General features: G+C 43.5%; 1 protein-coding gene across 1 annotated transcript in view; it reads left to right on the forward strand.

Moving 5' to 3' along the window:
* Window positions 1-13160, forward strand: part of fer (fer (fps/fes related) tyrosine kinase) — a 226968-nt gene that overhangs the window by 92504 nt on the left and 121304 nt on the right. The window contains exons 8-9 of the mRNA XM_060837245.1: window positions 3667-3789; window positions 8560-8749. Of these exons, the coding sequence (XP_060693228.1) occupies window positions 3667-3789; window positions 8560-8749 (313 nt within the window). The remainder of the gene's footprint in view (window positions 1-3666; window positions 3790-8559; window positions 8750-13160) is intronic.

Below are 13160 nucleotides of genomic sequence, written 5' to 3' on the forward strand. Positions count from 1 at the left end.
CACTCTCACTCATTTTTTAACCATCTTTTCTGAGGTAGTAGAACCGTGTCAGGCAACAGGCCCGGTGACTTGGCTAATTATGGAGTCAGGTTGCAACTTGCAGAGCGAGGTACAAAGTTCTCACACATGAAACAAAGGCAAGAGCAACTGTGCTAGCTTTCAGATAGAAAGACTGCCAGTTGAGAAAAGGAACTAAAGGCCAATAAGTCCCCTCGACTTGTTGTGTGCATCTTAGGACTTTAAAGGGGAAGCTTCAGAGATAGTGGATGCTGGCGATGATTTTCTTAAAATATTTCTATCTGGAAATGTCCCAGAGGAATGGAAAATTGCTAATGTAACATCATTATTCAAAAAGGGAGAGAGACAAAACAGACACCCACACCCAGTTAGTTCAACATCTGTCATAGAGGAGAAAGTGAGGTCTGCAGATGCTGGAGATCAGAGCTGAAAATGTGTTGCTGGAAAAGCGCAGCAGGTCAGGCAGCATCCAAGGAACAGGAAATTCGATGTTTCGGGCATAAGCCCTTCTTCAGGAATGTCATAGCAGAATATTGGGAAACATGCAGGATGATGATTATGGCTCCGTGATAGTGAAGTTATGCCTGACAGTGATTGGAATTATTTGAGGCGGTAACAAGCAGGATAGGTGAAGGGGAATCAGTAGAAGTAGTATTATTGAATTTTCAAAAGACGTTCAGTAAGGTACCACACATAGGCTGTCATAATATTAAGGAGCCTTTTGATGTTGAGGGTAGTACATTAGTATGGATAGAGGATTGGCTAACTAACAGAAAACAGGTTTAGAATAAAGTGGACATTATCAGCATGGCATTCTATAAGTAATGGAGTGCCAAAGGGACCAGTGCTGCTGCCATGATTATTTACTATGTATGTTAAGGACTTGAACGAGAGCAGTGAATGTGCTATTTTTCTTTGTGGATGACACAAAAATAGATGGAATGGCACATAATCTGTTTGACAGAAGGAGACTTGGAGGATATAGAGAGGTTAAACCAGTGGGCAAAAACTTGGCAGGTAGAAGGCAATGTGCTAAGAAGTAAGGTTCTGTATTTTGGCGGAAAGAATAGAAGAGTTGAATATTATTTAACTGGAGAAAGACTGCAGAAAGCTGCAGTACTGAAGGATTTAGAGGTTCCAGTGCATGAATCACTAAAAGCTAGCATTCACGTTGCATGGGGTAGTAGGGAAGACAAATGAAATGTTGGCCTTTATTTCAATAGGAAGACTGCAAAAATAGGGAGGTCATGCTTCAACAATACAAGGTGCTTGTCAGACCACAGGCAGAATACTGTGAACATTTTTGGTTCCTTACCTAAAGAAAGATATATTGGCATTGGAGGCAGAGAAAGTTCACTAGGTTGATCCTGGAATAGAGGACTTATTAAGAGGTGATGTGAAGGTGCCGGTGTTGGACTGGGGTGGACAAAGTCAAAAATAACATGACACCAGGTTATAGTTCAACAGGGTTATTTGAAGCCACAAGCTTTCGGAGCCACCACACCTTCCTCAGGCAGCTAGTGAAACAGAATGCAACTGACATAGAATTTATAAGTAAAAGATCAAAGGGACATACAACTTATACAAATGTATTGAACAAACCTAGATGGCTATTAAGTCTTTAATCAGTTAGGATGGAAGTGCAGGTTTCATTTGATTAAAATGTAAATTCTAGAATTTCTTTCAAGTCACTGCCCCAAGATAACTTCACATTTTATCTCCGGTCAGACAATGCATTTTAGGTGTGAGGCCATGTTTCAAGTTTGTTTGTCTCTCATCCTGGAGCTGGACTAGTTTTATTTCCAAAGTAGGATTTATAAAATGCCACATTGATTGACTGTTTGCAGATTGTGTGCTTTTTGAACAAAACAGAATGTATCTGCAAACACACATCTGCAAATGCAAATTCACTCCATAGATTTGTTTGTGTGCGTGTGTGTACGAGGGAGGGAGAGAGAGGGTGTGTGTGTGTGTGTGTGTGTGTGTGCGTGTGTGTGTGTGTGTGTGTGTGTGTGTGTGTGAGAGAGAGAATGTGTGTGTGTGTGCTTGAGAGAGAGTGTGAGGTGTATATGTGAGTGAGATCGTGAGTGTGAGGGAGTATATGCCTATGAGAGTGCGTGTGCATGTGCGCGCTTGTGAGGGAGTATATGCCTGTGTGAGAGAGAGAGTGTGTGTGTTTTGTGCGTGTGTGTGTGTGTGTGTGTGTGTGTGTGAGAGAGAGAGAGAGAGAGAGAGAATCTGTTGTGTGGTGGCGTCACCTGTAGTGACATGAATCCAGGATCCCAATTGAGGTCATCTACATGGGTGTGGAGCATGGCTATTCGCTTGTGTTTCCGCAACTCTGTGTTTTTGGTGTCCTGAAGTTCGCCTTGGAGGATGTTCACCCGAAGATCTGAGGCTGAATATCCTTGACTGCTGAAATGTTCCCCCACTGGTGATTGTTGCGTGGCATCCATTCACCTGTTGTCATTGTGTCTGCTTGGTTTTGCCAATATACCATGCTTCTGGGCATGCTTACCTGCAGTGTAAGAGATAGACAACTTTGGCCGAGTCACGTGTGTACCTGCTGTGCACGTGGTGGGTGGTGTCCCCAAGATTCTATCTCAAAAGACAAAAAGCAGACTAAGAGGACAAGCCCAGGGACAGCAGCCCGGACACTGCCTACTCCACTGTCGCCATCTTGAATACTCTGCCACTGCCACCTTGAATGCAAACTGAGCTTATTGGCCCCGTGAAGCCTTACTGAAGCATACGAAGTTTTTCAGGGGTTTAATAGGCTAGATGTAGAGAGGTTGTGTCTCCTTATAGAGGACACAGGACATGTCTCCCAGAGGACATAGCCTCAAAATAAATCGTCACCCATTTAGACAGATGAATTTTCTCTAGGATGGTGAATCTGTGAAGTTCTTTATCACAGAAGGTTGTTCATGTTAAATGTATTCAAGGCTGAGCTAGGCAGATTTCTCATCATTAAGGGATAAGATAGGAAAGTGGAATTAAGGATTATCAGATCAGCCACAATCACATTGAAAGAGACAGCGGATTTTATGATCTGAAGGGCCCACTTCTATTCCTATGTCTTATAGTCTTATGGTCTCCTTTTCGGATATTCTGTTTTATTTTAAATTAGAAAGGCAGTTTAAAATGTAAGTTCTTGGAATGTTAATGTTTGTAAAAGCATATAAACTTGAATATGGGTAGTTAAGTGGCAGAAGTAATCTTAAGCATTGCATCTAAGTACAAATTTTAGGCGTGTTCTTTTCATAAGCATAGTAGCAGGAATCTTAGCCAACTTTTTCCTTATACACCCAAGTGTATTGGAATCAATTTTCTTTCTGCTTTGATATAACTATAGAGTTTCTGTTATGCAATGCAGCAGAACAAGAGGATTCAACTTAAAATTTTACGTTTTGTTAAGCAAACCATCTTGTTTGTTGTGCTATAAGTGGTTTCAAACAGACTTTCAGCGAAGGACCACTCTAGTGCTTGTTGGTAATTCTTAAATTTATTTTGAAATGGAATTTAATGAAGCAAATACCTGTGAAAACTATTGAGAAACTTGTAAAAGAAAAACTTGCCTTTCACAAGAAAATAATTAGGAATATTTGAGTATAGCTTAATGTGATCAGGTATTGTCTCCAATAATAGGCTGAAAGCAACAACTGAAGACTTGATCCAAACTCAACAAACTATCACCAGCAAGGAGGAAATAATGGTGGAACTGGAGAAAAAAATTGAAGAAACTGCTGTGACATATGAAAAGAAATCTGAGTAAGTACTAAATCCTCCAATTCCCTTTGAGTTCAAGCTGCTGAGAGTTAGGCCGGAATAACTTGCAGAATCAACTTCTTATAATGACAATTTTTGCTTAGTAAAATTGCAGTTGGTTTATCTCCATTTTTACCATTTTCCAGGCTCAGAGCTGTAGTCCGGGCAATCACTTTGGGAGGGTGCAAGCTGGAAATGATCCATTTCACTCCATAGGTTCTTCACCATGAGTCAATCCATGTGATATTTGGGTATTAGTGAAGATTGTTTAGAGTTATGCAACTTAATTATACTCAGTAAACAGAGTCCTCAGTGTAGATCCTACAATAATACACAACTCTGACACTGTACCACGATTTTCTTTTAGGCAATTTGAAATGAACCTACGTTGTCCATTAGGAAGAACTAAGCATAAAATATATTGCATAAAATTACGATAAAAATAACTTCTTTCTGAAATAGACGAATAGATTGAGATATTGTGTAAAAGGAAGTGTATTTCAATGTGATTCAGTGAAATGTAAAATTTAAATAAGAGGTCAAGCCTTAAGTTCTGAAATGTCTGAGCTGAGAATTTGAAATTTCAGAATGAAAGAGGAATATCAAGCAAGTAATGAAAGAGGAATATCTAATTCCTGCAATTAGAAATATCAGGAAGGGATATGTGTGTACTTTAAGATTAACTATGACCTAAATTGTCTCTCCTTGAGTTTTTATTCATTTGATAGCCTTTCTTTGAAGATGTCTTACATTATAGATGAGATACTAAATACTTTTTTTGTTGAATAAATCCACTTTCTAAAAGCTGAAATAAGATTTGATAATGCATTGCTTTGCTGATTTTCAAAGCCAGAGAAAATTATTGTTTGGCCACAAGTGATCTACTAGATAAAGGAATTTGGAAAAAAAGGTTTTCTTTTCATCACACTGAGGTTGCTGTCAGAAAGTTAGGAAAATGAGGATTAGTGAAAATGTTCTTTAAGTTGTAAGGGGTTGTGACTCATCTGAGAGTAGTCTAAAGTGAAGTGGCAATGAGGGAGGCAGTGGTATATTGGTAAAGTCATTGTCACTCAAGAATCCAGAATCCAGGTATGGATTTAAATTCTACCATAGCACACGTAAACATCCATCTGATTCACTAATGAAGAATACCTGCTGTCATCACCTCATGTAGCTTACATTTGACTCGCAGTAAAGTGTTTGACTAGTAATAGCCCTCTGAAATGGCTCTCACAAGCCACTCACACCCAGAGATAGGCAATAAATGCTAGCCAGCCACATCCCATGAACAAATTTTAAAGTAAGTTAACCTGGGAGAGACCAAGACTTGAAAATGCAACAACTGTGATAGAAATTTCTGTTTAAAATTTCTGTGATAATTCGAGCAGCTAATCATGTTAGTATACCAGGCAAAAGTGAGGCTTGCAGATGCTGGAGATTAGAGTCGAGACTGTGGTGCTGGAAAAGTACAGCAGGTCTGGCAGCATCTGAGGAACAGGAGAATTGACATTTCGGGCAAAAGCTGTTCATTGGGTATGAGATTACGTTAGTAGACATGAGGTTACATCACGTTATTATACCACAAATCAAGATCTAAGATGTTGGTAATGCTGCACAGGTCAGGCAGTATCTGTGGAGAGGGCCATGAGGAGATGATGTATGGCATTTGATCAGAAATATTGAAGTCTTTGTGTAGAGATGCTGCTTGACCTGCTAATGTTTCATAATTTTTCTGTTGATTATTTCAGATTTCCAGAAGTTTTTTTTCAATTTTACATGATCCATCCAGTGATGTAACAAAAATAAATTCACCTGGCCCAATAGCACATTTTGCTAAATTATTGCTTTCTAAAAAAAAACTGCTTAAATTTAGAGAGTTTAAAAGCCAGGTGCTCTGGCTTCCTCCCCCAGTCCAAAGATGTGCAGGTTAGGTGGATTGGCCATGTTAAATTTTCTATGCTGTCCAGGGATATATAGATTAGGTGGATTAGCCAAGAGATATGCAGGATTACAGGGATAGGGTAAGAGAGTTAGAATGTAGAACAGTACAGCTCAGAACAGGCCCTTCAGCCCACGGTGTTGTGCCAACCACTGATCCTCATGTATGCACCCTCAAATGTCTGTGACCATATGCATATCCAGTGGTCTCTTAAATGTCCCCAATGACCTTGCTTCCACAACTGCTGCTGGCAATGCATTCCATGTTCTCACAACTCTCTGTGTAAAGAACCCGCCTCTGACATCCCCTCTATACTTTCCTCCAACCAGCTTAAAACTATGACCCCTCGTGTTAGTCATTTCTGCCCTGGGAAATAGTCTCTGGCTATTGACTCTATCTATGCCTCTCATTATCTTGTATACCTCAATTAGGTCCCCTCTCCTCCTCCTTTTCTCCAATGAAAAAAGTCTGAACTCAGTCAACCTCTGTTCATAAGATAAGCCCTCCAGTCCAGGGAGCATCCTGGTAAACCACCTCTGAACCTTCTCCAAAGTATCCACATCTTTCCTATAATAGGGCGACCAGAACTGGATGCAGTATTCCAAGTGTGGTCTAACCAAAGTTTTATAGAGCTCCAACAAGATCTCACGACTCTTAAACTCAATCCTCCTGTTAAGTTGATCTGGGTGGGATATTGTTTGGAGAGTCTGTGTGGACTTGATGGGCTGAATGGCCTGCTTCCACTCTGCTGGGATTCTTTGATTCTATGATTGCAAACTGAAGTCTTTAAGTGGATGGGATCAAATGCCAAATCAGATGCTCTAGACTTCTGCAGCCCTGCTGATCTCCAGAAGTCAATACCCAGAGAGAGAGAGTCAAAGTAGTGTTTTTGTTTTCCCCAAAGACTCCTCATAAAAGTTTTTCAAGTGCTACTTTTGGTTTTCAGGAGATTCTTTTTGATTCTCATTAACTCATTTATTGAGTAATGCAGTCACATGCAAACAATAACTTCTGTATTTGTGTTGAGATGTGGAGTATTTGGGCTTGTGAAAAAGTAGAATTCAAAGAATTCATCAATATCCTAAACTTCATTCAACTTTAAGCCACAACATCCAAATACTTCCTTAGTCAAAGCCATATTTGATTGGCACACAATAGAATAACAAGTATTATGGTGGTGGTGTCTGCACCGATTCTGTGTAATTTAACTTGGTGACAAGCTGATGTCTTTTCCCTACCATGCAGCATATTGTTTATGTTGGAATAATCATTTAATGCCCGAGTGAATGTCTCAGTTGAACCTATCTCAACGATACCTGTAAGCAATGCATTCCAGATTCTAACTTGCAAAGCTCTGCAAGTTTTTTCTCACTTTACATTTATTTAATTTAGAAAACACTTAAAAATTGTGCGCTCTATTTCTTGATCACTTAAGAAGGGGAATACTTCCTCTCTATCCACTCTGTAAAAACCTTTTGCGATTTTGAGAGCATCTATCACATCTCCTCTTCACCGCCTTCTCCTCTCCAGTCCTAGCTTTTTCAGTCTTTCCTCATAACTGAAGTGTCTTATCCCTGAAATGCATTCTCATAAACTTCTAATGCAGTCTGTGAAGTATATTCAAATCCTTTGTATAGAATGGCATCCAGAACTGTGCACACTACTCAAGTTAGTCTCAGCTGTAATAGAAACCCCCCCCCCCCCCCACCAAAACATTTCAAAAAAGTAGCCCAGACCTTAATTTGGTCAGTTGTTTTAAGCAGGTGTAACACGGATATTCCAGGAGGGATGCAGTTGGTCAAACCATGTCTTTTTAAATAAAACAGAATTTATTCACAACATTGAGTGAAACACAAACAAAAGAGAACAGAATAACTTAACCTATCTGAAAACCCAATAGATCATCCTGACTTAATGATGCTGTTCCAGATACTTGCACATAAACACCCTTTGGTCCAAAAGGTAAAATCAAACTCAGAGTCTTACAGGAGAGATGTCCGAGAGAGGGTACCAGCATGGACCTGCTTCTTTGGCTCCAGCAGCTTCATAACTGTCTGACTGCTTTCAGTGAATAGCCAGACTGCCAAAAACCAAATCAAACTTGAGAAAAGCTGTGCTGGGAGAACTGGCCCCTCCCCTTTCATTGTACAAGTTTTTTTTTAAAACTTAAAAGGCTTTTGCTTGAGGTAGTATCAATTAGCTGTAATCAAGTTGAAGCTGTCTTCATGTTTATATGTAGCCAATCAAATCCCAAACTTGATTTTGAGTTCAATCAACAGAAGACCAGCCTGCCCATTGTACCTGTGCCAGCTCTTGGAAAGGGTTATCAAATAGTCTCCTCCCTTGTTGTCATAGCTCTGCAAATTTTGATCATTCAAATATTTATTCAGTTTAATTTTGAAAATGTGTTGAATGCAGTTTCACTACTATGCAGCAAATTGAATCATTACAGCTTGCAACTCAAATGAAAAGCTATTCTTGTTGCATCCAGTTTTTTTTCCGATGAACTAAAATCTATGATCTCTGGTTACTAACACTTCTGTCACAGTTCCACTTTATTTGCATTATCAAGGTTGTTCATAATTTTGATCAACTCTATTAGTCGTTCCCTTTCGTGAGGAAAAAAAATCCCACTTGTCCCTGTCTCAATGTAACAGAAAGTCCCATAGTGGCTTCATAACATTTTGTTTCAGGCCTCAGTCATGATGTGTGTTTTTCTTTTGACAAGCTGATTCTAATTTTTAAAAGAATTCTTGCAGAGTTGTTTTCCTTGCTTTGTGGTACTTATAGGTGATAAAATATAAATTTTAAAATTTAAAATTTCTTTCAAACAGTATTGTATTACTGCTGAGTCAAAAGCAGGCTTTGGAGGAGCTGAGGCAGAGTGTGCAACAGATGAAGTGTTCTGAGGCTAAACTCTCTGCACAGAGGGATCTGTTGGATCAAAAGGTTAAAGAGAATGATGGGAAGGAGCCACCGCCAGTACTAGCCTATGAAGATGATGCAAGATCTATTACATCAATGGTAGGTTTATGTACAGAATGCATTCTCTTTCAAAATGGCAATCATTCAAATTTCGTAGTTGAAAGATGAAATGAAATTCTCGCATCATTCGTTTCATGGTAAATTACTCAGCTCACACTCTTAAGTGCACTCTGTTTAAACCATTCAGTAGATCAAGTAGCAGCTTTGAAAATAATATATGCACTCGCTTTCAGATTTTGGCTATTCATTTTAATTTGAGGTAGTAAAAAGAAAGAGAGGCGGCTCAGTGGTTAGCACTGCTGCCTCACAGCACCAGGGTCCCAGGTTCGATTCCAGCCTCGGGAATGTGGAATTTGCACATTCTCGGTGTGTCTGCGTGGGTTTCTTCCGGGTGCTCTGGTTTCCTGCCACAATCCAAAGATGTGCAGGTTATGTGGATTGGCCATGTTAAATTGCCCATAGTGTTAGGTGCATTAGTCAGAGAGAAATGGGTCTGGGTTGGTTACTCTTCGGAGGGTCGTTGTGGACTGGTTGGGCCGAAGGGCCTGTTTCCACACTGTAGGAAATCTAATCTAAACTTTAAATTGAATAGAGAACAAAGGGAAGAGTGAAAATAATGCACACAAACATATGTGCATGTACACATGTAATCACACACCCTTGAAATAAGTGAAATGATTTTTTCAATGATAGTTAGAAATGATTTGCGTGCTCAATTTTATAATTAATATATTACTGTTTTTGTAATCATTCATATGTCTTTATTCCTGTCATAACAGGATACTCCAAACTAAAGCTGCACAATGACATTGTTCAAAAATTTACAATAACAACTAGTTACTGTATTATAATCACTGATAGGTATGTATTATTCTCAAACCATTAGTAGGACTTTCCGGTAAAAGGATATTCCAAGGTAAGGTTGGCTTTTGCTTTCCTATCCTTCTCACCCAACAGAGTAAGCAGTGCTGAGTCTTGGGCTGGTCTGTTCCTGTCACATATTTTTCTATTTCTTTCGTTTTTTTTCTTATTTTTTTTCTTCGCTTTCTTTTCTTTTAAGTCTGGAGAGTGGCAGCTGAATGAGGAGGCCTCTGGTGGCAGCGGCAGCAACACTAGGGATACATCTTCACCCCAGCTCAGGGTCTCCTAGCAAGGGAGGAACAAGTCCCGGGTTTACTCCCCCAGCCTGGACTAGCAAGCTAGGCTGAGGATCCAGGTCTGCAGCTAGGCCCAGGTGCCTGAAGGAGGAGAAGTGGCAGTCTTGGCACAGCGTCGTAGTCCCCTGATGTGGAAGTTTTGTCCTAGTATGATGGTCTTGTACCCGTATGGAGGTCGTCTTTGTGTTCGACTTCCAGGTTTTCCAGCGACTTTGCAGGTGGTCTCATCCAGGAGTGGCTATCTCGGCCCGGCATGGTGGTCTTCTTGGGTGGAGACTTCTGGCCCAGTATTCCAACGGCCTGTAATGGTGGTCTTGCTGGCTGCATCTTTTTTTTTCTTTTTTCCCATGGTGTGTGTGTGCAGCTGTGAGACACAGTGAGAGACATAAAGTGCACAAATCTTTATTTAATTTCCACCACCAGGAAAAAGTAGGAAAACACCCGAGTGGCCTGTGACGAGCAGTGCCCTTCACATGAAAGGGCAATGCTGTGTGATCAAAACAGTGAAGGGGAGGGCAGGGACTAAATCAAAATAGAGTTGGAGGGGGAAATGATGCACTCCACTCCCTGCGGCGCCCACCTCTCCCTGAACAACTCCAGGGTGTTGGTGGACACCGCGTGCTCCTTCTCCAAGGACACCCGGGCCCTAACGTAACCGCGGAAGAGGGGCAGGCAGTCGGCCCTAACGACCCCCTCCACGGCCCGCTGTCTGGACCTGTTTATGGCCAGTTTGGCCAGGCCCAGGAGCAGACCCACGAGGAGGTCTTCAGACCTGCCCTCCCTCCTCCGCACCGGGTGCCCGAAGATCAGGAGCGTGGGACTGAAGTGCAACCAAAAGCAGAGGAGAAGGGTTTTAAGAAAATCAAAAAGGGAGTGCAAACGCCCACACCCAATATACACATGGTCCACGGACTCCACAGCGCCACAGAACAAGCAGTTGGGCTGAGAGTCCGTGAACCACCGCAATCTGCGGTTGCAGGGGACTGCTGCGTGCAGCACCCTCCACCCCAGATCCCCGAGAGAAAGGGGGAGGACTCCAGCGTAGAGGGCCCTCCACTGGGGATCCCCACCGCCCGGTGGCAAATGGGCACGCCAGGGCGTGTCCGGGCGGTGGATGAGGGAGAAGAGGTGGACGGTGTGCAGCAGCAGTCTGTACAGGACCCGCCTTTTAACGTCCTTGAAGGGGACAAAACTAAATTTACGGAGGCGGCTCAGGTTGTGGGGCACAGGCTCCCGCGGGAAGTACGGGACCCTGGGGCCAATGTGAAATTCCGTCCGAGCAGGGGTGAGCGCGGACGGGATCCCACCGCACACCTGAGCGTCCTCCAACTGGTGCACTACGTCGGGTCCGAGCACCGCCGTTTTAAGACGTCGGATGCCGGTGGCCACGTACCGGACGTCCACCGCTGCCCTGCTCGCTATGTCTTGCGGCAACGTCCAGCCCAGGCCCCCGGCACCCAGCACGTCCCCGACCCTGGTCACCCTCGCCGCCACGGCCCTCCCCTCCGACAGCCACTCGAACCCGCGAGCACGGAGGTGCGGATTCCTGAGCAACGGCTCCCTGACGACAGCCGCTACTCCTGCCGGAGGGTAGGCGCGACGCGATTCGACCATGTTCCAGACAGTGATCAGGTCCTGGTAAAAGACAGGCAGCACCTTGAGGGCGACCTCCAAACCGTCTCGGTCGACGAACAGGAGCTGCGTGTCGTAGTTGAGATTACGCACCTGGCGGAAAAAATACGTCGCCAGGGCGCACCACCTAGGAGGAGGCTCGACGTAAAGGTATCGCTGCAAGGTCTGAAGGCGGAAGGTCGCGACCTGGGTGCGGACGCACACCAGCGACTGACCGCCCTCCTCAATGGGGAGACTCAGAACCTGCGCAGCGACCCAGTGCATCTTTTTGTCCCAGAAGAAGTCGACCAACGTTCTCTGGATGTCAGCGACAAAGCCAGGAGGAGGGACCAAAGTGACCAGCCGGTACCACAGCATGGCGGCCACCAGCTGGTTTATGACCAGCACTCGGCTCCTGTAAGATAGCACTCGGAGCAGTCCTGTCCAGCGGCCTAGGCGAGCCGAGACTTTGGCCTCCAGCTCCTGCCAGTTGGCCGGCCAGGATTCCTCAGTCGGGCTGAGGTAGACCCCCAGGTAGAGGAGATGGGTGGTACTCCAGCTGAACCCCCGAAACTCCTCCGGCAGGGAGTCCACCCGCCACGGACCCACCAGTAGCCCGGAACATTTGGCCCAGTTGATCCTGGCGGAAGACGCCGCCGAGTACACGACCTGGCACTCGCGCATCCTCCCCAGGTCAGCCGGGTCGGTGAAAGTGAGGAGCACGTCGTCGGCGTAGGCCGAGAGGACCACGCCCGCGCCGCGCAGAACCAGCCCTGACAACCTCCTCCGCAAGAGGCGCAGGAAAGGCTCCACGCACAGGGAATACAGCTGGCCGGACAGGGGGCAGCCTTGACGCACTCCTCTCCCGAAGCGAAGGGGCGCCGTCAGGGACCCGTTAACTTTAACCAGACACTCTGCGGAGGCGTACAAAAGTCGGATCCGGGCGACGATCATCTTCAGGGTGTTCTGCTGTTGCTTAATTGGCTGTCCCCGAGACCAGAAATTATCAATCAGTTATCTGAACTGTGATGAACTTTGTCTAAAATTTACATTTTTCTTGTTGACTTGTATCGTTGAAGTGGGCGCCATGTTGGGGCGACTTATAAAACTTTTCACTGTATATTTCAAGTAAAAGTACACGTGACAGTAAATTTCTATTTTATTCTGTAGGACTAAGTTGTCAATCTATTGCAGGGAAAAGAGCTAGGTGTTTGGTGAGTATTTGGTAAGCTATTAAAGCCCATTTTATTCTTAATATAACATTATATACAGATTATTGTTGAAGTTAAAATATACAAAGAAACATAAATAAATGAATGATACAGCTAAATAATTAATTAAAATGCATTAAGAATATCAGGACAGACGAGGTCAAGATTGCAGGACGCAGGAGCTTCTGAATACTAATTTTGATCTAGAGCAAGTAAAGATTTCAAGTTTGAGCAGCTTTGGATCAAATCCTGAGCTAGACACAACTGCAGATACGACAATTCATCAGAAAGGGTGAACGTTATCTGGATTCTTTCTGTCAGGAGGCAGTCACACCACTTGGTATAGACGTTGTGACCTTGTCAGGGACCTGAGGATGTAACAAAAATGAGTCAGTTCTGGGACACAAGAGGTGTCTCGAGAGTCTCAGCTTCTGTTATCGTCTGACAGGACTGAGGTTCTAATCTTCGAGT

This window comes from Hemiscyllium ocellatum, chromosome 2 (genome assembly GCF_020745735.1).
Source record: "Hemiscyllium ocellatum isolate sHemOce1 chromosome 2, sHemOce1.pat.X.cur, whole genome shotgun sequence".
NCBI classification, from domain to species: Eukaryota; Metazoa; Chordata; class Chondrichthyes; order Orectolobiformes; family Hemiscylliidae; genus Hemiscyllium; species Hemiscyllium ocellatum.